A 25023-nucleotide genomic window follows, 5' to 3' on the forward strand; every position below is an offset into this window, starting at 1 on the left:
GCTATTTTTATTTATAATTTTTTTTACAACACTTTGTCATCAAAGCTTCCTGTGCTCTTGGACAGCACAGGGCAGGATTGGGAGTGGAACAACCCCATTTTCTTTCAGCCAACCCCTGGCAGAGAATATCTATATCCTTTTTGAGTATTTCCTACTAAGAGCTGAAACTATCATTATCCTGCCCCTAAAGGTCATTCCTGAGATTCTACCTAAGTAAAGTACAAACAGCCTTCTGTTGGCTTTCTCCACTGGTGATAGCCTTCCAGTTTACAGGTTACTTCTTCAAACCAGTGAGGTCAGGAGCATTAAACACACTTAAGAAGGGTGAAAGAAAAAAAAAAACAACTGGCTGGACATTGTGGGAGGTTATTAGGTACACAGTTGTGTTTACTTACAGATTAAGTACAAGAGATCAGGAGTCAGTGGAATTAACAGCAGGATTCCTACAAGCATTGCTTTTTGTTTGCTTTGTCTTTCACGTGCATGCTGCCCATCAGAGCTTTTGCAAAAACAAACAAACAAAAAAAGGCACCAAAGAGAGTGAGCTGTCTCTGTTACCGAGTGAGGCCCCACAGATGCCACTTTCCCTCTTGACTGGTTTTGTTCCTCTGCATCTGACAGCTCCTCAAACCTTCCTTTGCCACTTGCCCTTGTCTTGTTGCTGTAGTGTTTATTCCACATTCCCAAGAAAGAAACACTCCTTTCTTGCTCAAGCAAACATGACATCCGAGAAAAATCCCAAAGCAGCAGCAGCAGCAGCTGAATGTAATGACTCATGATGGATGTAATGGCTCATGATCATTTTTGATCTGGCATGGATGAATCCCAGTCCTGCCAGTCTCTGGTGGGTACACAAATGGAGACATAGAGGCATTTGATGAGAAAAAAGTTTTTGTAGTGATTCATGTTCCCAGACTGATTTCATGAAGTATTCCAGATTGGATACAAGGAAAAATGTCTTCTCAGAAAGACTGATGAGGAACAGGCTGCCCAGGGAGGTGATGGAGTCCCTGGAGGTGTTCAAGAACTATGGAGATGTGGTGCTGAGGGACATAGTTAGAAGGCATGGTGGGGATTGGCTGGGTTTGGACTGGAAGATCTGGGAGGTCTTTTCCAGTCTTAATGATTCTAGGAACAAATTTCACACATCGTTATGGTAGTATACATGGTGTGGATCTAGACTTGAGAGTTAAAACTAGGTAGGATGATAGTTAAAATGAATGAAAGATCAGCATCACATGCCTTGGGAGACCGAAGTATGCAGAGAAAGTAGGGGGAAATAGACTTACGTGGTAGGTGAAATGAGAATTGTGTTGCGCTTATCTGCTGCTAGATTAATGTTGGTTGGTAAACCCTAGCTGTTTTCTTAGTGAAGCAAGAGTTAATTGTTGAGCCTACTAGAGACTTCAGTTTGCAAATGCAACTGTAGCAAGTTAGTTCTTGACTGTGCTCTTTTACTGTATCATTGTGAGTCTAAGTGCAGAAATACAATAACTTGGAGTACTTCTGCTTTATTTTCTCTTAATCTGGCATTCCCCCGCAAAATCTTAGGATTTCCTTCATGCTGTAAACCCAACAGGTTTTTCAGTTTCAAAGAAATAGCTGGATTTATTTTGTAACTGGAAACCTTCTGTGAGCATGACAGTGTTGTCCCATCTTAATGACATGAGTTTGATTCTTTTTCATGAGGACTCGTGCTTCAAGAGCAGCATGCAGTAGGAGAATTTCCCTTCTTTCTTGGCATGTTCTTTCCTTTGGAAGCCTCAAGCATGCTGCTAGATTGCTCTGTTAGGATTTCACTCCAGAAACAGGACCTCCTTCCAAAGCCACCCATTTATACACCTCTTGCTGAACACCAGTAGAGCTGCTGGTCCATCCAACTGAGTCTAACTGAGATATGGTCACTAGAAGAACTGACCTGTCCTTCACCCAGCCTCTGGTGGCAAACTTGTCTCCCATCTGCACTGTGGTGTGTGTTGTAGTACAGTTGTGGAAGTTGCACTTAAATGTTGAGAGATCTGTGAGTGTAGTTACGTGACTAAGCATAATCTGCTTTCAGGGAGAAAAGCTATTAAGCTGCAGAAATCTTATTAGCAGTCTTGAATGGTAGACCTTGGTATTAGATTTTAAATTGCAATCTTGGTGTTGTTTCAGTTCATCAGAGTTATTCAAGGCATTCTTGTGAGAATTATGCCTACACGTTAAAAATGCATAGTGACATTTAGTTTAATATACTAATTAATTACATCTGGATGTGTTTACCACTCTGACTGTACCATCACATTTCCACCACTGTTCTGAATTAACCTAGTCTTCCCCTCAGATCCTGCTGCCTTTTGCATTTTCTTTTCCCTGGGATGTTGTCTCCTTGTAATTACTTTATCAGCATTTAAACAGAGTGTTTCCTCTCAGAACAATGAACAGAGAAAGGCATCGGGCAGTTTGTCCCCGTTTTGCTAACAGAGCATCTGAAGCTGCTTTGGGCTGCTTCCTCACACTGCCAGGTCAACTATTTCTCCATCCCAGGGTACCACTCCCAATGGATAAGCTGCAAAGTTACGTGGCTTCTTTTTAGCAGGATGTCCTTTGGTCATTACATTCCTTTTGAATAAGGATTTTCTCCTCGAAATAAGAATAATAATTATAAAATAAATAAAAATGCAACAACTTGGTGGTTGAGCATTATTGAGCATTGTGGTGCTGTGTTGTCCCGGAGCAATTTGTACCGCTGGACATCAGCTGTGTGTTCAAGATACAAGGAGCGAAGTGATCTTTGTTTCAGTAGCCATAAGCAACTTGTGGGGTTTTTGTTTGTTTGTTTGTTTGTTTGTTTGTTTGCCTCTTTGAGAGGTTTTAATTTTGGATAAAGATTTTCTGTGTAATTCTTCTAGGAATGCTTGTACTCGCTACTTCAAAACATATCAGAAAGCATGTGGTGGTGATGGGTTTGTGGGCTTGTGGTTGGACTAGTTGATCTTAGTCATCTTTTCCAACCTTAATGATTCTGTGATTCAATGAAAATGTAGCACGTTGTGAAACTGTGATCCTGTTCACCTTGCTATCAGCAAATGTATTCGCAGTAATATATTCGCGGGGATGCAGAGAACAGTTTTTCCTTAAAAAAAAAAGCTCAACATTCAAAGTGACTTTGTATCCAGTTACATATTTTCTTGATATTTGGGAAAGTGGCAGGGGAAGAAGTCTCCTGCAAAGGAACTACAGCCCAAAAGATTAGATGATACTGCTTTTTCCAAAGCTGTGCAACAGATTTTTCTGTGTAAGTCTAAAAGGCAATTTATTATTTTTTTTGTTTTGTTTTGTTTTATTGCTGTATTCATGATTTAAAAGAGCACAGTTCTGCTGGTGCATTGTTTGTCACCTAAAGCACCCCACCTCCAGTGGTGCCTCTCTCTCTGAGTGCCTGCTGAGTGTCTTGGCACGCTTCAGCAGGGCTCAGCAGTTTGGTTTGGATAAGCATCAGAGAGTTTGTGTCCTCCTCAGGATTTCTAGAAATGATATGGGAAGCCTTGTGAGAGGAAGTGCTTTCTGGTATTTGGCAGTTTGAGCTGTGTCACTGATTCTCGGAGAGTGTTCCTGAGATACCAGAGACACCTTTCCAAAATATCCCCTGGAGTTTGGCAACATCTACACACAGCACAATGTGAGATCTTGCAGTTTCCACTTTATTTGGAATGGGAGGTGTTGGTGATACATTTAATCATCTCGCTGGCAAATAGTTTTCCCCCTTAATGTATAATTTCTATTTTTCTTCTTATATAGATTACTTTGATACTCGTTCTCATCCTAATGGTTGTTTGTCATGTATTGTCATGACTTAATTATCATAGACTCATGGAATTATTAAGGTTGGAAAAGACTGCTATTATAAAAGCTTTCTTTTCTAATAGGAAAAATCAATTGTTTGAAATAACTTTTTCATGATTAAGAATTATTTACTTGTATGGTTAGTGATATTTCTGTAGGAGTGAGTAGTTTGTAGATACTTCAGGGTTATGTTTTCAACCACTAGGCATTGAAATTATGAATAATGGCTGGTGTTTTTTTTTCCTCAGTGTTTTTTATACAGCCCAAAACAGCCCAAGAAACAAGGAGCCAACATCTGTCTGTACAAGTGGACCCATAAAGTACACATGCAGACACACTGCCATGTCAGTAATCTTGCATGAAAAGTCAACAAGGGTATGGAGTATTTCCACAGTGATTAATCTCATCTCTTAAGACTGTTCTAGGATAACCTGGATGAATTACCCTGTGGAAGTTCTTTCCTCTTTCTTTACAAAGAACTTGTAATGACTAGCTCAAACCTCAAGGCCCAACTGCTTTTTTTTAAACTGTGCCGTAGGAGCACAGTGGGTTGCTCGCAAATGGAATGAGGATCTGGCAGTGCTTCTCAGTGCTATGAGGGCATCTTCTCTGTGCTATGAGAAGCTGAAACTCTGCTGATCACAATAGCACTGAAATCACTTAAGCCATCACCAGCCAGGCCCAAAATCTTTGCTAGGTGTTTTCTGACTGTGTACTTCTGAGGGGAAGAGGCAGAAAGCAGTAAACAGTCTTCTTCAAGGAAAGAAGCCAGTGTTGGAGTTGTGTGAATTTATGAGATGTTAAGCACTGTTTGTGCCCTGCAGGTAACTGATGCTTGGTGCCCCTTCTTTGAGGAAAGCTGAACTTGATGTAGAAATTTCAGAAGCATTTAAAGGACTGAAGAGTTGAGCTGATAATTCATGAAGTGATGTTGCTTCTGTCTGAGGTCATGCCGAGCCGATAGCCCAAAATGTTGCTAAGAGGCACAGTGTTCCTGGAGAGGTTTGATTACAGAGAACTTACGAAACAAATGTCCTGAACTGATGACTAAAACCTTCTGTTGCTTCAGATAAGCTAGATGATCATATGTGGAGGCATAATTCTCTATTAACCTTCTTCAGAATAACTTATTCTTGCTTTATTTTCTGAGCAGCTAAAACATGGCTTTGCATTCTCGAACAAGTATAATGAAATGATATGTATACACAGTATATATTTGCTCCGTTAGCATATCGGTATCCTTTGGGTTGTGTATCCGTGCCCCGAGGAGCTATTATTTTCATCTGTGATCTAATTAGAAGTCAAATATTGGCTGAATTCACAACTTGCTCTGTGCAGAAATGAAATATGTTGAGCATAATTCAGTGCAAACTGGAAAGTGCCATGCCAAGAATGTGAAGGAGCTGAGAAGTGAAACTGCTTAGGCACTGATCTCTGCTCTCTGGTGATAGCGATAGAACCCAAAGGAACGGTGTGGAGCTGCAACAAAGACCAACACATGCATGTGTTCTTCTTTCTCCTCCGTCTTTAGAAGCAGAAATGGATATATACCCTTAGAGTTTTTCCTCTGCATTTGGTTTATCTCAATATCTATTTTCAAGTTACATAATGGTCATTTTGGATGTCCAACTTGAGAACTTCAAAGAAGGTAATTATTGTCAAATGATAGGAGTGCTGTTAGTTATCTTTAAGATATGTCACATAAGTCAGAGAAAGTTGTGAGCTAGCTATCATCTATATTCTCTCAGGATAAATCAGTCATAGCAGATTGCAGCAGAGGGACCTATTAAATCTTGCCTGACCACTGATGCTTGATATTATGACCTCCCCAAGACCTTTCCCCAATTACTTGAATATATAGATGCCATCTTGGCAAGTCCTATTCAGAGCCCTCTTTCTCCACAAATTTTAACAGCTATAGGAAGTACCAAGTAAAGCAGTAATTTCATGGCAAATCAGAAAAGTTAAATTTGGGAAATTGTCTGTAGACTCTGTAGCAGTATTGCAATAATCAGATAGCAACTAATGTGCAGACAAAGCAGTGGAATATGAACCCTTTCTGTAGTTTTGTCTGCTGGCTGAATGTGCCCAGGAGCTTAGACCTGGCTGCAGAATGCCAGGCCTCTTGGTTATTGGAAATGAGATGTACAAATGACATTGCCCAACACAAAGGCAGCAGAATTAAAGCAGTAAAACATTTCAGCTGCACACATCATTGAAAAAACCATGTTCCTCTTCTGATTCTTCTGGGAAGTCACAAATGAGTTCTGCTGTCTGTGAGCATCCAAGGAACAGTCAGAAGGGAAGCATCTCCTGTTGTCTGCATCCCCAGAAAACAATAGGCCAAAGTCAGAAGATTGTGAGAACACTCACAAAGATGGACATACTCTTTCCTTTTTTTCTTCTTTTTTTGTCTAAAAATAAGGCATTGACAATCTGATTTTATATCCTCTGTGTTTTCAAGTTTTCAAAAGTTTTCTAAAAAGCCCCATGTCTTTAATTGTTCATGGAATTTGACAAGACTATGCTTTAATCTTTACTTTTGCGAACTCATGATTTCACAGGAGGGCTCCTTATGGTGTAAATGTGCACATGTGAGTGGGTCCTGCAATTCTTTTTTTACAACAGGATCAGTGCTGTGTATTTCTTAAATACTAGTGGTATGGAAGAATGCAGAGAAGTGGATTATTTGTGGCTTTTTTTTTTAATATTTTCCATGTCTTGATGCAAAAAATATCCATGTCTGGTTCCATTGCAAGGGACAAGGAGTGAGAAACCTTTTTGAAAAGTGATACGGAGTGCAACTTTTGTAGTTGCATCAAACTGCTTCACTCCTTAGCTCCACTGAGTGCTAACAGTTTGCCAAGACCTGGTAACATTGCAATACATATTTCTTTCAGAAAATTAGAAAATTTCTCATTAGTACCTGGTTCTATTTTTGCAGTCATCTGCACTGGAAAAGGTTATGCTCTTTGAAAATTTTATTCGTAGCCTGGGCAGCCTGGTTTAGTGGTTGGCAACCCTGCCCATAGCAAAAGGTTGGAGTTCACTGATCGTCAAAGTCCCCTCTCAGCCAAGCCATTCTATGTTTCAATTAAATCTGTCTTTCTTTTCCCCATCTATCTGCTTCTGTGAATTCATCTCCAATATTGGCTATATAGGCAGGAGAGTCTGATTTCATCTCAGCATGGCTGGAAAAGCTGTAGAAAAATATTTTTTGTTGCAGCAGTTTCTCAACAATTCAGCGTAAATAAGTAGATTCACTAACAGTTGCAGAAAATTCCACCAAGAATTTTGAAAACGGCTGAAAGCTGTAACAATAGAACAGCAAAGATGACAGTTCAGACTGCATTTTATATGGCAGGGATGCTGACAACATTGGAAAATTCTGGAAAGCTGGAAACTATTCTCAGCAGGGGAAAACAGGCATGCCTCTTACTTTCACATGGCACTGATTAGCTGGGGAGGCAGTGATGTGTGGTGCTGCTCTGGGCTGGTGGAGCGTAGGACTGTGAAGAGGCTGACATGATGAGATGGGCTTTTAATGCAGCCTGTAAACAAAATGTTCTGGCTGCTGTGCTCTGAGCAGGAAGAGAGATGACACGTTCGAGTGGGAATGGCACGAGGGCAGGGGGAGAAGTTAGCTGTGCTGGCACCAGCATCTTGGAGAAGGGAAAGGGGGGAGGAACAGACACAGCAAAGTAGGTACCGTGTGGGGTCCATGTCCAAAGATGAGGGAGTGAACTGAGAGACCGACTTGAAGTAGAGGAGAATTTCAAACTGGGAAGAATGGAAGCAGAAAAAAAGTAAGGGAAAGAGGAATAGTGAGACCTGTGCCTGAAAAGAGAAAGTGCTCTGAAAAAAATACATGCATGAGAGATGCTTTGAATTCTCACCTTTCTTTTCCCTCTTACATTTTTCTAACACAGCTATGACTGCTGATGTGCTAGAATCACAGCTTGTTACTTAGGTACTTATGCAATAATTACATTAGGACAAAGGCTTTTAGCAGCTGTGCAATACGCAAAATGCTCATGTATGGCATGTTTTCATGCTCTTATTGTGTGACATCTTCTGTAAAACCTTTATAGACACATGCTGCAGTTGTAGCCCTGCAGCAGTGCTGAAATCTCCTGTACAGGCTATTCATCATTCTACAGATGGTGAATAAATTTCCTGAACTTAATTTCAGGTATCCAACTGCAGCTGATTCATAGCTTCATGCAAACAGTTCCTCCTCTTGAAAACCTCCTGCTGTCTTTTAGGCTTACACTGTAAGTAGGGAAATTGTGATGGAGCACAATGCCCACCAGGGAATGTACTTCTGTTAGCAGTCTTCTGCCATTTAGCTGCTTAAATTAGCTAGCAGCCTTTACTCTTAAAAGCTAGTATGCACAAAAAAGCCAATATATCTTTACTGCAAAGAACTGCTATTCAAGGTGATTAATGCAAAGATCAGGCTGGATGCTATCAGCAAAAAGTGTGGGGTTTTTTTGTACTGAGGTATTTAAAAAGCAGTATCTTCATTATTGACTTGTTTGCAGATTCTTAATTCCTCTCTTAAGGAAAATGGATTAGTTCTTTGTGAAAAGAAAAATTAAATAGTGCCCCTGATATGGAAGTGAAACGAGTTTGATAATTTTGTATTTCAAAGCCAAGGTTCTTAGTGGTGCTAATATTAGTTATTTAAAAGGTATAGGAACAATAGAAGCAAGCCTACAAACCATCTCAATTTCCTTTCAGACTACAGAACAGAGGATATAACCCAGGGAGGATGTGGGTGCCCCATTCCTGGAGTGCTCAAGATCAGGTTGGATGGGGCCTGGGGCAGCCTGATCTGGTGGATGGCAAGGGCCTAAAGCAGGGGGTTGGAACTGGGTGGGCTTCAAGGTTCTCTTCCAACCTAAGCCATTCTATGATATAATAGGATAGTCCTGAGTAGAACTGTAATGTGTATATCTTTTTCAACCTAGCTTATTTCTGATCATCAAGGCTGTAGAGGCAATGCAACAGTATGACGGCATTCACAATATTGCATTGGGTCTGGTATCTGCTTTGGTTTTGACAGAACAAACAATTGAATCTATAAAACATGAGGTTTACCTTTTGAAAAAGGCTTAGAAATTAATGGTGACCACTACTGTGTCATAAAACCCAGCCATAAATAGATTTATCTATCTAAAGATCAGTGGAATTCCCAATCAATATATGTTGTGGAGACTTATAAAGTATACGGTGTTTTTTTTTTCCTACTGTTTCTTTCATCTTTGCAATCTGATTGATCATATACTATGAAAAATGGCTTTATGTTCCTCATTTCCATTACTGGTATGACACAGTAGACTCAGTGGAAGCAGTATCGAATACATGCAGAATAGAGTTTAGAGAATTAAAAATAAAAAAAATGTGGTTATTGTCTGCAAGTCTTGTATTATATCTGCATCACCATAAAGATGCCCCAGCTAATCTGCAGAAATTCCTCCCTACTGTAAGAGCATACACATGGCTGCTTAGCCAGCATTGTGTGCAGACCAGTAATGCTGCAAGATTGAAGTAGATGTGTCTCTTTCTGCTATTACTTTAAATCACTCATCTGAGATACAGCCGTTGCTAAGCCTGATGCGCTGTAATAGAAGCCTTGAACTTATTTGCGCTTGCCTTGAGGAAAGATTTCTCAATGAATCCCCGAGTCAGTAAGGTATTAAAATGCTGTTAAAACACAGTTACATCCAGGTTCTTTGCCCCTTCATTTTCCTTTGCAAATTTCAGTCCGTGTAACCAAACTTTTAGCAGTTAGATTTTTCTAATGGACCAGTTGGAATGAGCACCTACTCATGGTTCCAGTCAGACTGGGAAGCACAGGGTATGTGATTATAAGATGTAACAGCTGTGACAGAGTTTCTTGACTTGCTTACAGCTTCAGGATAGATGGATCCTGTAGTTGCTGGTGTCAGTCAATGGAAGATGTATATATACATGGCTTTGAGTTGTCTTTTAGGAGCTCATTGGGATGTCAAGTCAGACAGCTCTGCTTAAAGCAACAGTGATTATTGTTGATAGCGATGTTGGGTAATCATCATTTTAGTTTTGTTCTTAAACAAGGAGTTTCATTTAGGGGAAAAAAAAAAAGTCTAAGGCTGTTAGTTTTTGGTCTGTGCTACTCTGATATCTACCATCTGAAAAGATGATTACTACTTTGGTTTAAAAAACCTGAATGCAAATTATGTAAAATGAAAGTCAGTGAAGTAAATGCATGGAAGCACCGTAACATGTCACTTACCACACTGTTTGCTTGTCACATGGGAAGACTTAAGACAACAAAGATAGGAGAGTGTCATGAATTCTTTGGTAATTATTCCTGTGTTGCTTGTGTGACTACTGTAGTCCTGTGCAGGAAGTACAAATTGATATCATACATTTAAGTGGAGAAGAGCATGTCTGCATCGCTGTACTCTTTTCTATGTGTGGCCAGGCTCAGAAGATTTATGCGGAACGCAGACATTATGTATGTTCTGGTTTGCAAATGGTATGGAATATCAGCTATGCCAGACTGGGACTTCTACCTTAAAGACTGTTACAGCTCAGAGGCTTCAGCTGAGACAAGGTGTGAGGGAGAAGAGGAGGGTATTCCTTAATGCACCACCACAAAAGTAGAGATAGAGAGCAGTAGCTGGAAGAGAATTCCAGACCACGCAGTGGCCATAACTATCCAAAAGACAGACAATCTATGAAAACAAAACAAAACAAAAAAATAGGATTCAATGGGGAAAAAAAAAATCACAAAAGAAGCTTCAGGATTTTCAGAAATTTGTCTAAATATCAGCTCCTAAGTCTTTTTGTATGTATATAAGCGACTTGACTTGTTTTATCTTGCTTTTTGTCAGTTGAAGAGTGGTTAGGAGTATTTGAATACCACAGAGAGGCACATTCAGTACATTCATTGAAAACTTTCTAGCAGATCAAAATTTTATGATTTGGCATTTTCCTGAGAAATGAAAAACGTAGACAACGAATGTGAAGCACCCAAGCAGGAGGCTGTGTCTGGAGCAAAATCAGCAAATTCTGCTGCAGTGCCAGTCTGCTTTCCACCATCTTTCAGTTCTCATTCTCAACTTGAGGATTTCTGAAAATGTGGCTGCACAAGCAAGCAGGGAACTTGGAAGTTGGTCTCCCAGTTTCTTCTAATTGGAATGTGAATATTTGCTTGAGGTTGGCCATGACGTTCTCAGCTCAGAAAAATCAGATTATTCCTACTTTTTGATGTTTCTCTTGGGAAAAAACTCTCTTTTAAACAGATGGTATGAATTTAATCCCTTTGCATTCCATTCTCAAGGATGCTGAAACTTCTGCTTGTGAGAAATGCAAGATGCTTTCAAAATGACAAGCAAATACTTGATTTTAAGTTGAGCCTCAGTTTAGTCAGGTAGGAAAAAGATGATGGGTTAGAAAGAAAAAGACACCAAAATACCTTGCCTGACTTTTTTTTTTTTTTTTTTAACTGAATGAATTCACATTTGATAAGAAGCAGGTGAGCTGTTGAGCCCAACACTTCAGGAAACAATCACCCTTAAATTTGGTCACCACGTTCTTATGCTCTTCCAATTGTGTTGTGGAGCTGCATGAGCAAATGCAGGCTGTTCCTGTTCGTTTCCCCTGTGGAGTGGATCCCTGCAGGAGCTGACCTCTTCCTCTTCTAATTGTATTTTTCTGGTTGGTAGCAGGAGTTCTTAAAATACTTCCTCTCTTATATCAGAGCAGTGCTGGCTTTGCACAGAGCTGCACTCAGCATGGGGCTGATCCTGCTCAGGAAGGCAGCAGCAGTCTGTACTTACCGGTTACTGAGCTGCTGGTGGAGGCAGGAGGTGGCATTTGAGAACCTGTACATCACTGCTGGTGCAGAAGGACGGGTAGAGGGAGAAATCCAACCTTTCCTAATTGGAAGCTTCACCATGGCATTGTGTGCTTTCACATTATCCACTCTGAATGGATATCCTGGGTGGATTTATTCAGTAATGTACCTCATTTCTGATGCTGCCAAGAAAACAGATTCGGGATTGGTAAGGTCTGTAGGAACAAAAATGTGTTATTACATTGTTGTTTTGAGAAGCAGATGGGTTTCATGTATTTTTGGCAACTGCCAGAGGCTGGAAGAAACAGGATGTACACATCAATTGTGTAAACAGCAGCTTTTCATCTTGAATATGTCAGAGTCAACTTCTTTGATCAGGTACACTGGGTTCTGCTCCTTCCATGCCTGTAACACCTGCAACATAGTGAAAAAGATGAAACAAAGCTGAGTTTGTATTCCAGCCCCTTGAATTGGCCATAAGCAGCCCACAACCCACATCATTCTGTGTTTCTTGCTCTTGGTCTGACAAGGCAGAAACCTGAAAAACAATTTAGAGCTATACAACAATGCAGGTAAAATATATGATGATTTGCATGTCCACAGGAAAGGATTAAGGCTATATACATACCTCTAATGGACTTAAATGATAGCACCATTTTCAAGTTGAAGCACTTAATGGCAGTATCTGTGGTATGAATGGATGTCTCATTTTTTGAGATGTTTCTTGCTCCTTCTCCATTATAGCAGTAACAGTAATGTTATGTAGAGGAAAAAAAACAACAATACAATCACACAATTGTAGGGGTTGGAAAGGACTGCTTGAGATCCCCCAGCCCAAACTCTAAAGCAGTTCCCTAGAGCAGATAGCACAGGAAAGTGTCCCCAGGCAGGTCAGGAATATCTCCAGAGAAGTAAGCCATAACCTCTCTGGGCTGCCTGTTCCAGTGCTTTGTTACCCTCACAGGAAAGGAGTTCTTCCTTGTATTTGTGTAAGCACAAGTTTTATGAACAAAACAAAGAAAAAAACCGACATGGCTGTGATGCAGGCTTTTTCTCTGCATTTTGTTTATTGTATTTAATAGACACGACAATATATTAAGACCTTTTGTTTGTGTATCTATTTTTGGGTGTTTCCAGGATGAAAATTCATCAAATAAGCTGAGTTCAGTAGACTATGTCACGCCTACTCAATGCTTTTGAGTGTGAGATCTGTCCTGGCTTTAGTCAGGTTGCTTCCTCCTCCTCATATCCTCATCCTTCAGAGCATGGTTGGAGCAGAACAACCAACCCATGCTTTGTACCAGTTCCTCTACTAGTAACTGAATATATTCCAAAAAAAGAATATGCATGCTGTTTTTTCTATAGCATTGGCATTTGAAGTAGGTTCACTGCTATCTTTAACAATGACTGAGGAAGAAAAGCAGTGTTTTTCAGGCTTTCAGGTAGTGGTATGTTTCAAAATATATTGTACTTCAGGTTATTGCATTACTGCTTTGGATGCTGTTTGGGGAAATACGTGCTGTATGAATAGCCGCAATTTGTAGAAAATGAGTTTCCCTCAGCCTCCAAGTTCAAGTTTAATCTTCATTAGGCCCATCCAAAGCAGTGGGTTGTGCTGTGCTCACTGCTAGTAACAGCTGCTTCTTTGGAAAGTCGCAGCGGCACTCTGGTGTATCAGATGTCATTGCTATGAATGTGACGTGCTGCATCCCTGAAAATAAAAACACAGTCCTTGCTGCTTGCTCAAAGCACACTTAGCTGTCTCTGCATTTATTTTCTCTATCACCGTATAGTGGCTGCTGCAACACTTCCAGTGCATATATCAAGTTACAGATTAATGCGGGCCCCATGGCTCTTGGAACAGCATGGGTTGTTTACTGATGATATTTATCCTTTCATTTCCTTTTGGAAGTGCAACAGTTTCTCGCTTTCTGATGGGGAGTGTACTTACAGAACCTTCTCTACATGCCATGGCTGACAATAAACGCTCCAGTGTACAGTGTCTGCTTGCCATGAGCTGCTGTTACTCCTTCCAGTGCTCAGATTGGCAGGAGCTGGCTTGACAGGAAAGCAGAAGGGTTATTCTAAAGTGCTGCAATCTTCTCTTGCAGGAGGAGACCGAGAGCGGATGACAGCTAATCATGAGACATATCTTCTTATGGCGAGCACGCAGAATGACATGGAGGATTGGGTGAAGTCCATCCGCAGGGTTATATGGGCACCGTTTGGAGGAGGTGAGTCAGTGAGTGAACATGCACGGCTCTCGGCTGCACAAAGCATGTAGGAGGCATTTTGTTCTCTCTCAGTCACAGGCAGAGTTGGAAGAGAAGAACAGTATCTTTAAACAAAACAATAACAAAAAAAAAAAAAAGTGGAACAAGCCCATTGGTTTAACTTACAGTGCATCTATCAGACATTCTCCTTTGCAGAGGGCTCTATTGAAATGCCAGAGCTGCTGCTACTCCTGGAAGGGATGGCACTTGATCAGTACAAGAGGGGTACTGTCACAGAAAATGGGCCTATGAAATTAGCTCTTCTCTGGGAGAACTAGGGCAGTTTCTTTGGTCACCAGGTAGAAGACCGCCCATGTTTTTCACAAGTGCTTGTTATGAGAATCTGTTGGTGATTTTGTTGCTAGAGACAGCTAAGGCCAATGACAATTGTCCAGGCCCGGGGACCCCAGCAGTAGAAAGGGTAATACTGTTGGATTGGGTCCAGAGGAGAGTCATGAAGATGCTCAGAGGGCTGAAACACCTTTCCTGTGGAGAAAAGTTGAATCAGACGGGCTTGTTCAACCTGGAAAAGCGAATGCTGTGAAGAGACATCATTGCAGCCTTCCAGTACTTGATGGGAGCTTATAAGCAGGAGGAGGACTGACTTTTTACACAGTCTGATAGTGATAATACAAGGGGAGACATCTTTAAACTAAAAGCGGGTAAATTTAGGTTATTTGTCTGGGGCAATGTTTTACTCAAAAGGTCCTGGCACTGCTGTCTAGGGAAGTTGTGGATGCCCCATCCTGGAGATGCTCAAGACCAGGTTGGATGGGGCCCTGGGCAGCCTGAGCTGTGAGCAATCAGCCAACAGCAGGGGGTTGGGGTCAGGTGAGCTTCAGGATCCCTTTCAACCCAACCATTCTAAGATTCTACTGCAGCCAAACAGCAGCATACACTACTGCTGCGATATAAACTTGTCAGTACCTAACAGAAGTGCATTTTTCATGGAAAGAAGCTAACTACATGCTGTATGTGGCTTCCACTTGCATAAAACTGCTCTGTGACACACAGTGGGCCAAGGCAGCCCTGCAGCACTGAGTGGAGAGGTGGGGAGCTGAAATCTGGTGAATCTGCACACACAGGCTGTGACAAAGCTACAAATAGAAACCAAATCTCCCGAGTCCTGACTCCATGCTTTCTTCATCAGCCCCTCATTTGCTTTTATAGGGCAAAAGCTATTTCTGGTTTGCAGCTGGGAATCTTTCCAGCCACCATGGAAACTCATAGGACACCCTCATTGTCATAGGAGCGTGTAATGCCAATTACTCAGAGAAGTACCTGACTGAGGTATTTGCATGCTGATCTTCATAAAGAAAGGGAAGATTGCAATCCTTAAATTACTGTTTAAGTTCACTTGTAGTTAACACATTTACCAAAATGTTCTTTGTTTTTCCCTATGGGATATCTTGAGCATATCTTTGATTTCAGAGTTAAGTGGACTGGGAAGTAAACAGTTAACTCCTGGAAAACATGAGAATAGATAGAAAATGATTTTGGGTTTAATGATTGTGGAGAATGTCTGGCTGTCGTTTCATGGAAAAAGCAGTGTCATGGGAGCTGTCACCGCTAGATCTGTGCAATAGGATGTCTCCCATTTCATTAATCATTGCTTATTTGATATTGTAACATACCTCAAGTTATAGCAAGCCTTATTAATTGTTCTGTAGTTATGTATGGGTGGACATGCTGATATTTTGATTATTCCTTCCTACATGGTCATGCCTGCAACAGTCTGATCCTGTTACAGAAAGGTTCCTTTGGCTTCAGGTGTTTAGGAGCCTGTCCACCAACAAGTACATAAAATTATTTCAGACAGTAAATTAATCAAAAGAGTTCTCTAGCTGTTGCCTAAATTTCAGCACTAGTGGCAAAGCACAGTAGTCTGCTGTCGTACAAGTCAAGTGCCACTTTCACAAACAACACACTTGAATTTTCTGGTTCTTTAACGTGCTGAAAGCAAATCATGTGTGTGTTCCATGGATATTTGTGAGCCATGCTGAATCCCCAGTACCTAAAGCAGTAGGAAAGGACTCCTGGTACCGGAGCAAGGATTGCTGTAGATGATTAACCGTATCATTACAATGTTATTTGTTAACCTGTGCTAGAAGGGAGGAATGAGTGGAGGGAGGTGGGAACCTACTAAGGTGTTCAGAAACAGCCTGTCGGTTTTTTTTGTTTGTTGGTTGTTTTTTTTTTTTTTGCTTTTTTTTATTGAAGAGCACTGGGGAACTGTGGAAAAAATTCTGATGGGGAAAAGCAATGTAAATGAGGCAGGGCATGCAGTGCCTGTTTGCACTTGAAATTCCTCTCCTGATTAGACATAGAAAGGCAATTTTTGCAGAAGGGAAAGGCCGGAGCGTGAGCTGCAGAGCCTGCAGCCACGGGGGAGGGAGGAGGCAAGGAGCGCAGCGCTCGGGTCTGGCAGCTCCTGCGGAGCCAGGGCGCAGGCTGCTGCCTCGAGTCAGCCCAAAGTCATCCGGCAGAGCAGGGAGCTGCGCTGCAGCACAGCCCTCCTCCCTGCACCTGCTGCACGCAGCGGCACAGGCTACCATTGCTCGGCGTGGGAGCAGGAGGCAGAGTGGAGCATCCCCGCATGTAGGCACGTCTTCCTCACAGCAGCACGGGGTCTTGCTGGCAAGGATGTACTCATGCTGCATCTGACGTCCTTCTCCCACGAGAGCTCCTGGTGGTTCGAAGGCGAGCGAGTAAGAAGCCCACGCCGGCGTCAGGGATATAAAAGGTGCTTGGAGAGGAATCCGTGATGGACAGAGAGCCTTTAAGGCGAAGGGGCTGCTATTTCTGCTCCTCAGCTGCAGGGCTTATAGGAGCCAGCGAGGAGCATCACGTCCCAGAAGACCCTTCAGTCGCCTTTCGGGTTTTATTCTCCCCTTTCTCCTTGCACACTGCAGAGCACTGACCTTGTCCTGTGAATTTGGAGTCTCTGCCTCCTGTTCTGGCCAGGAGGAAGGAGACTCTGCATCTCTCTCTCTGTGCTGGCACTTCAGCCTGAATGGAAGATAGATCTTTCTGCTGAAACTCTTTTGTTGTGACATTGTATAAGAGACGGTTGTCTCACCGCAGGAAATAAATGAAAGGAAACAGAGAGACGGAAGGAAATTGTTCCCCCAAGCCAAATTGAAGCGGGGAAGAGAACATTAAAATTACTTCAAGCTCTCTCTGGTAGTGAGAAGACTGTTCATCTCCTGCTCCAGAGGAAAATATACTGCTTCAAAACTCCTCAGCAGTCAGTGAGGATGAGCAGTCGTGTTGTTTCTGGATGCAGCTGCTAAAGAAGATCTCTGCAGGGCCGTGGGGCTCCGGCCTGTATGATGCCTGAAGACAGAAATGCTGGAGTCCGCAGCCCTGGTGCCTTAGCAGCACCTCCTTTCCTCCCCAAAACTACTTACAGGAAAATTAAGCGGTGCTTTAGTTTCCGTAAAGGTAGGTCTGCTCTGTCCCTGTGTTCTTATTGCAGGCAATGCCAAAAGTCGGGGGCTGTGTGTGCAGGCAGATGAGAACACTCAAACAAAAGGCATGAAACAGTGCAGATGCTGACATTTCATGAATGATTTATTTTCCTCTTTGTTCGTTTGTTTGTAGTTGGCCAGCTAATGCTGTCTGCTCTACAGAATAACCCATGGATGGGCCGCCTCAGCGAGGTGGCTGGAAACAAGGTTATTGCACAGCATGTGAGCAAAAAACAGGGAGAGGAGCTGAGTGTTGCTGAGTGCTACCTCTTTGGCTTGCAAAATTCCAAGAAAAAGAGCGTAGGTTTGTATTTTTGCCTGTGTGGGAGGAGTGGTGAGGAAAGAGGGAGTAAAGGAGCAGGATAAATATGCACATATGTGCAGAACACCAAGTCCTTGGATTTGGAGATTTCTGATGGACTAAAGCAGATCCCTACAGTGCACTGTCCTGCTGCAGCTGCTGCACTGCCAATTTGCTGTGCTCTCCTGCAGTCTGCACTTGCCTTCCCACCTGCTGCAAAGAGGTTTATAAGGCCATTTTCTGCATTGCACATACGCTTGTAGAAGCAGAGTATGGAGGAAGGCAGAGAGGAGGCTGTCTTTCAAAATATGTCAGCTGGAAGGGAAACACACTTTTAGAGAGAGAGATACAAGTGATGATAAGGTGCTATGGTGCTGAGGCTGGAAGGAAGGGAACAGAAATTGTGCATGGCACTGAAAGCTGTCTGCCCCCATAACCTCCCTCTCTGAGGCCAGAGCTTCCCTTGATTGCTGGAGTTGAGCCCCCCTGAAGGCTGTCCAAGAGGACATGGATATGTCTGTACAAAGTGTGCAGGTGTGTTTCAAGGTGTCAGTGTCAGTTAGAGCTGTGTGCTGTTTGTACGCTTGACTATTTGAGAAATGTTTGGAAGTTTAATAGAGGATGGACAGATGATTTTGCAGACAGCTGCTTTTTCACCTGGGGTGCAGTTTTAGCCACTCCAAGCAGAGCTTCAACTGTTTATTATTTCCCCATCTGCTTTGACACACAAACTCTTCTTGTCTAAAATCCTGAGTGAAGCTGCAGTGTTTTGGGCAGAGGATTGGATGAGGGAGGTCACACTGCTAATTTGCTTTCCTCTAAACATCATTTATTTCAATTGCTTTCCTATGTATATGCACTGTCAAGAGCATTGTCACGTGGCCTCAAGATCACAGAGTTGCAGAATGCTGGTGTGCATTTTTAACAAGGTCTGTGTCCTACTGGATACAATAGAAAGATGGATGTTAACTGGACTTTACAGTGTTTTAACAGGTAAATTAAACAAACGACACCACTCTTAGAATTGGCTTCAGGAATTCTTCTAACTTCATTTGCAAATTGTACACCTCAGTGAAAATGAAGGCAGAACCAGCCTTCTGCAAACCAGTATAAAACAGATTGATCGGTTCTAAGCTGTGCAACACAGCACAGAAAGTAAAATGAACAGGAAGAGCCATTGGCTGGTCACTGGGAGAACTACATGATATTGTGCACTGAGGCAGAAATGCACCACCAAGGTGATGCAAGGTATGGAACCTCTGCTGGAAATTCACATGAAAGCTGCATTGTGTTAGTCCCTGAAAAACAAAATGTCAGAGATGTTTGGAGGTCACCTCAGTTATGAGAAATAGCCTCTCAGTGGGTGGCATCTGAACAGAGACACAGCCAGGAGTCTCTCAAGCCTGTTTCAGGGAAAGTGCTCTCTGTTTAAGTAGCACCATGGGAACCTCCTGCAGGGACATGCAGGATGAGTGCAGAAAGGAATACCAAGGGTGGCTTTGCTGCCACATGCAGCGTGACAGCATTCAAGATGCACCAGAGTGAGCCAAAGGTACATTGGCCATGACAAGAGAAGGGGGTACGGGTCCTGATCTGACTGTGATGAGTTCCTGGTGACATTTTACAAATTGCCTCCCTTCCTTTCCAGCATGTAGCTATTTCTGCTCTTTCAGAGTTGTATTTTTTCCAAGCAGTAGCATCAGATGTGCAACTGTGCTAAGCTCCAGGAGAAGGACCTCATCTACTGCCAGTGTTATATTGAATGTGGGGTGGGAAAAGGCTTGTTGGTAAGAAAAAGAGTCAAGCAGGAACTAAATTCTGCCATCACCGTGTCTTGGTGTTTGTGTTTCCATTAAAAAGCTCTGTAGAGAAGAAGGAAATACTGTTTGTCTTTAATCTGTTCAGAGCAGCACTTGGTGATGGAGAACAGCAGAATAGAAAGCTGGAGAGAAACAACAATTTAAAACTCTGTACAAAGAGTTACTGTATTCCCTACTTTGCTGTTGAAGTCCCTCCATCTCATCTTTTCTATATTTTCAGTGTCATTTAATTACTAATTTGAAGTTGAGGGATACCTAAAGTACTCTTCCAAAGCCCAAGCTGAGGTGAGCTCCTTAGACCTTTACTGACCTTTTCTAGTTGCTATGGTCCTTAAACTATGAGCTTGTTTTGGAAAGGAGGAGGTTGTTTCTGGTGCACAATGTGTGGAGGTAGTGTATGATGTGATGGAGCTGGAGAGGCAGGTATGTTTTTTCAAGCAGTTGGCATGGAGTGAGGTGCCAGAACTGCCATTTTTATCTTTCTTTTCTTCTTACGGATCAGCAGACTTGAGATGTGGCCTCTTACTTTGTTCAGCAGAAACAAAAATCATTGACTAACAGCATTCTTGTGTTTCAAAAACACGGTCTGAGTAAGTACTGTTGAAAATACCCCCGTGTTTACACAACTCTTGAGCAGACATAAACAGAATTTGGGTATAGCATTGTAATGTCTTTCATAAGCTTTATGGAAGCTTGGAAATCCAGTTTCTCAAAAGGTTTACAAAACTTCTGCCACGGGAATGTTCTGGTTAATGAATAACCACTCTGTGTGCCCTTTGCTATCATGTGATTTTCCTCTTTGATGTTATGCATGATCTTGGCTTAATTGGATGTAGCTTTAAGACCTACCAGGGCCTCCCTGGAAAAGCAGTTCTGTTGATTAAATCTAAAGACTGGTCAGAACTGGAAACATGTACATTTAGCTGCCATATTCCAGTTGTGAGGCAGACAAGCAAGCTGCTGCCATTATGAATGTCAGGTTTTCTTGACACTCTATCCTTAGGATAAACCGAAACCATGGATCAGCACTTGTGTTTCTGGATTTTGGAGACTCTGAGATTTAGAAGAGCTTGGATATGGATTGCAACATTGAGGGCTCTTTCATTTTCTTCGTGGAATTTTTGTTCTTCAGTTACAGTAGTAGAAACGTTTCAAAAAAAACGTCATGTGAAATTATTTCTGTGGCTTTGGTCATGATGTAGTCTCCGTAATTTGGACTATCTTTTCACTGCTTCTCTATACAGGAGTTGCCACTATTACGAGGCATAGCTAATAGTGTTCAGCTTTGCCTCTGCTAAGTTGTTAACAGTGTGTTTGTAACTACACTTGATCAGAGCATTGCCTTTACTTTGTCATCTTAGTTTTTGTGAACTGCCAATCTGCAGTATCTCTGTAGTAGTCACTTGTGATATAAGAACCTGAGAAAGATGATGCAGGAAAAGGAACCTTTACGGGGCAATGATCTGGCCTTTACAGTAAACAGTAGAAAAACCCAACATGAAACAGAAAGATATTGAACAAGATAAAAGTTAGGACAAAACCTGTAGAAGCAGTGTTGTCATGTTTCTGCCACTTCTGCCCCTGGCAGCAGAGTGCTTTTTCCATAAGACATCAGCAAGTCTGCAACTTCAAGTCAATATTTATGCAGCCTTATCTCAACCAACTCCTTTCGTGGCTAAGTGCTGCCTGGTGCAGTGCTCTGCATTTATTAGGTGAGGAAAATATTTTCTTTGGAGAAGTTCAGTCTGCACTTAAAAATCAAGCGAAGCCTGCCTGGGAGAAATGCCAAAGCCAAACAAATTGGAAAACACCGAGTAGAGTAAATGGTGATTTTAGGAGCGCTTAAATACGTAACAGGGTGATTTCCCATTGGTTTTCCATGAGACTGAGATCTTAACTTCAGGTTACTGCATGCTTGTCAAAATCATCAACTAGCTATGGGATTCCCAAAGCAGAGAGTGGAGAACCTTGTGCCCCCAAGGAAGTACAGTGTTATCTCCATTCATGCAGTAAGAGAGCTGAGTTTCTGAGGGTTAATCTGGGATGTGAGGGGTGAGGCATATGGACCTCTGAGACCCTAATTATGGACATGACCAGATGGGATGCAACTGTGTTGTGAGGGTCATGTAGGATCTGCACCCAATCTGTCAAATCTAGACAACTGCTGTAGTTATTCTGCCTCTACCCCAGGACATTCTCAGCTATGAGTATTTTAAGTGTCTAAATGAAAAAGTCCCAAAATTTGTAAAGCACTTTCCTGCAGCCAGTAGTAGAAACAGTTGCGTTTACACTTTAGGTAGTAAGAGTGGAATTTCAATGACGTCACTGGTCATTTCTCCGTCACACTAAATTCTATAGATTTTGCTTGTTTTATTTTAAAGGTTTTTTCCTTCAGTATCTGTGAATTGCTGCTACAATGCAGATCCAAGTTAGTTATATTCAATTAAAGTATATCGCTTTTAGTATGTGAATCTGTTATTACTTTCTATGTGTGTTCAAAAATACTGGTTACCTTAACTTACAGATGTTTTAATGCTTCGTGGCTGCCAGATCTTTTAAATATACTGCAGCTTGTGTTGGGGTGCATCAGCAACTTATAACATTGTAGGCTTTTTTTTTCTCCCCCAGCACAAAATCCTTTACTTTAATTTTACTCAATGTGTATTGGACATGTTTTGAAAGCCAACACTAAAAAGAAAGAAAAAGAAACAGAATGAAAATGTATTAATATAAAGTTATGATGTTTTGACTGTGGCGTCATTACAGATAGGAATTTCCAAGCATTCTAGTAGGTTTGAGAACTTATTCTTCTACAGGTTCTAATCTGGTCTGCAAAATGTACATTATTGAAAGGAATGTTATCACGAAGAGAAGAAAGCATGGCTAATGAGACAGAGCTTATTGTACTAATTTCACTGTCAGTGGATATGCAACGTAATTGTATATCATATAATTGAAATATTTGCATTTTCTGTTGATCAATTTTGTTTGAAAAGAATTGGAAATTCTTGTTTAAAAACAAAAACAAAACAAGAGCTCTGAAGGGTTCTTGAAGGGAAGCTCTGACTCAATTTTCATAGGCCAAACTCACAGGAAGAGGGCCAAGTTCTGCACTGAGATGTGGGGGAGCTGAGGCACGTGCTGTTTTGATACAAGCAAAGGAAATGGCATGTGTTTTGCCAGGGAAAGGGATAGTCTTTCAGGTAGAACAAAATTTCTTTCTCAGGTTGTAAGAGAATATTGTCAGAATAGAGCAGGACTGCTTGTGGTAGCGCAAGGGGGAAGGATTAGAGACCCTGGACATACATCGAAACAGGAATATTTTTCACAGTGACAGTCAAGTTTAGAAACAGGTTGCCCAGAGAGTCTGGGAACCATTTTTGAAGCTGTCATGTGCCACTTTTTTCATCTGCCCATTGAACTGTGCCACAGAAGGCTCAAGTGATAAAGAATTGGTGGTCAGTGGAGTTTTTCACATCACCCATTACTGAAAAATGACATAGACTTATTTCAGTGGACGTAAATGTGTGCTTATTTTTGGAAGGATGTGTTTCTTTCAACAATATCTCAGAATGCATAGACTTTGAAATTCAGTTTCAGATTTCTTGGGGGTGATTTCTGATCTGATTTCCCTAAAGATGCCACGTCTTTGGATGAAGGTCTTGGATGCCATCCCAAATGCAGAAGGGGTTTTGAAATCACCAAGTTCCTGTATTCACACTGATTCCTTAATTAACTTTCAGTGGATCTTATCCTAAATCATACTTTGTTTAGAAAGAGAGTTTAGGAAGTGGAGGGATTGAGGATTTCCTCTGTGCTGACCAGCAGAAACCCTTAAGTCAGACAGGTACAGGAAGCCCAAATTTATGTAACCCTCCTGCAATGCCCATAGGGAATTTGCAAGAGATTAGGGAGGAATGAAAGAAGTGGGAAAACACGATATCATCTGACAGTGTGAAGAAGCTGAGCTTTAATGGACACCAAATATTTTACATCATTCAGCATTCTTCTAAGCTTTTCAATCTGAAATTTTAAAAATTCATTATTTAATTGAAAATTTGGGGCTTTTGTTTTTTATGCAACATGGAAAAAAAAAAAAAAAAAAAGGGAGGCTAATGAAGTGTGACTTCATTTTGTTCCCCCACTCTCCCCACTGCTATTTTTGGCAGCCACGCATAGGAGCTGCATGAATATCACAAAACGTGATGCTCTGCATCTCAGCCTAGTTTCTGGACTTCTTTAGCTGGGTATATCCATTCTCTCCAGTCATTCTCTGTTGTCATAAAAGTAATTGCAGTTAAATACAGACCCCAGGCCCTCAGGATGGGTGACTGACAGTTTGCTGTAACATCCTGGATCGCATGCACGATAACTTTCACTTCAAGGGCAGGCGTGAGTTATCATTTCTTTTGTTGCAGGAAAATCGTGTGCACTGAAGGTAACTCTGGAGAATGCTTCAGTCTGCATCCTGCCTTAGCTTGTGCTTACTTACTCATGTCTGCTAATTTGGGAGTGAATTAAGTTCTTGTGATGACGAGAGGCAAATTCTGTGAATGAAATTCTTGGGGTGAAAGCTCAGTTCTGTGCTTCCTTTAGAAAAAAAAAAACAAAAACAACTCCATTCCTCTTCTTGAGTATTTTTAAATTGGTACAAACTGTGTGCTCAGTGAAGGGCAGAATTTGTGTTATCGCTTTTATCCCTCACCTCCCCCATTTTATGACATAAGTAATTGCAAAAGGAGTCTTTCAAGTGTAGGTAGTTATTTGGTATTTAGTTCCTTATCATGGGCTGCCTTAGAACTGCTCATTGTGCTGCTATATATAGAAAATGAATTGCCATGCTCCAGCCCCAATTCTTGTCAACAAATGGTCTCGAGGGAGAGCTTCCATCACAGATGATATGCTGAACATTGCTGTGATAATACCAGTGATGGCTGGCCCTGCAGCTCGAAATGGAGGGAAAATAATTACCAAACAGTAACTGTCCTTCCAGTGCCCACAGTGATATCCTCAGATCAGTGTTGAAGTTAATTCTTTCAGTATAATTCTGTGTTCTGCTGATGTTAAAGCCAAATGCTAGCTTCCTGCAGTTTGTCTGACGTATTTCACCTTTCATTTCATGATTATTTTTTTTTTTTTGTACACCATTTATAGTTGCGGAAGTGATAATGCAGCTGGTAAATTATAGGAATAATCTTTGCTTAAGTGGTGAAGTGTAATTGATGGTTTGGTTCAGAACAAATGAAATCCCAAGTTATATTTATAAATCTTTTCCCTTCTGCATGTAAAGATAATGTTTATATGTCATTGAAACTCACATGGAAACTACTTAGTTTTATATACATAATTAGACATGAACCAAAGTAAATGGAGATATGCATCACTTTCGATTCAGCAGTTTTGTGACAGAAAATCCTATTTATAGTATTTCTATTAATTTTGTCCTTTTTGTATTAAAAAAAAATCATTTACAGGCTATTTTTTA

The 25023-nt window shown here is 41.4% G+C and overlaps 1 protein-coding gene across 7 annotated transcripts in view; it reads left to right on the forward strand.

Annotated features, from left to right (window-relative positions):
* The window catches only part of ARHGAP24 (Rho GTPase activating protein 24), a 156201-nt gene that overhangs the window by 110919 nt on the left and 20259 nt on the right, over window positions 1-25023 (forward strand). For 5 of the 7 annotated variants that reach the window (XM_052681494.1, XM_052681495.1, XM_052681496.1 and 2 more), the window contains one exon: window positions 13786-13908. In XM_052681494.1, coding sequence (XP_052537454.1) covers window positions 13786-13908 — 123 coding nt within the window. Of the gene's footprint in view, window positions 1-13785; window positions 13909-16170; window positions 17392-18608; window positions 18712-25023 lie in introns of those variants that run through there. The other 2 variants (XM_052681498.1, XM_052681497.1) reach the window with 2 other exon arrangements.

The sequence above is a fragment of the Tympanuchus pallidicinctus genome, unplaced genomic scaffold (genome assembly GCF_026119805.1).
Source record: "Tympanuchus pallidicinctus isolate F22 unplaced genomic scaffold, pur_lepc_1.0 scaffold2, whole genome shotgun sequence".
Classification (NCBI taxonomy): Eukaryota; Metazoa; Chordata; class Aves; order Galliformes; family Phasianidae; genus Tympanuchus; species Tympanuchus pallidicinctus.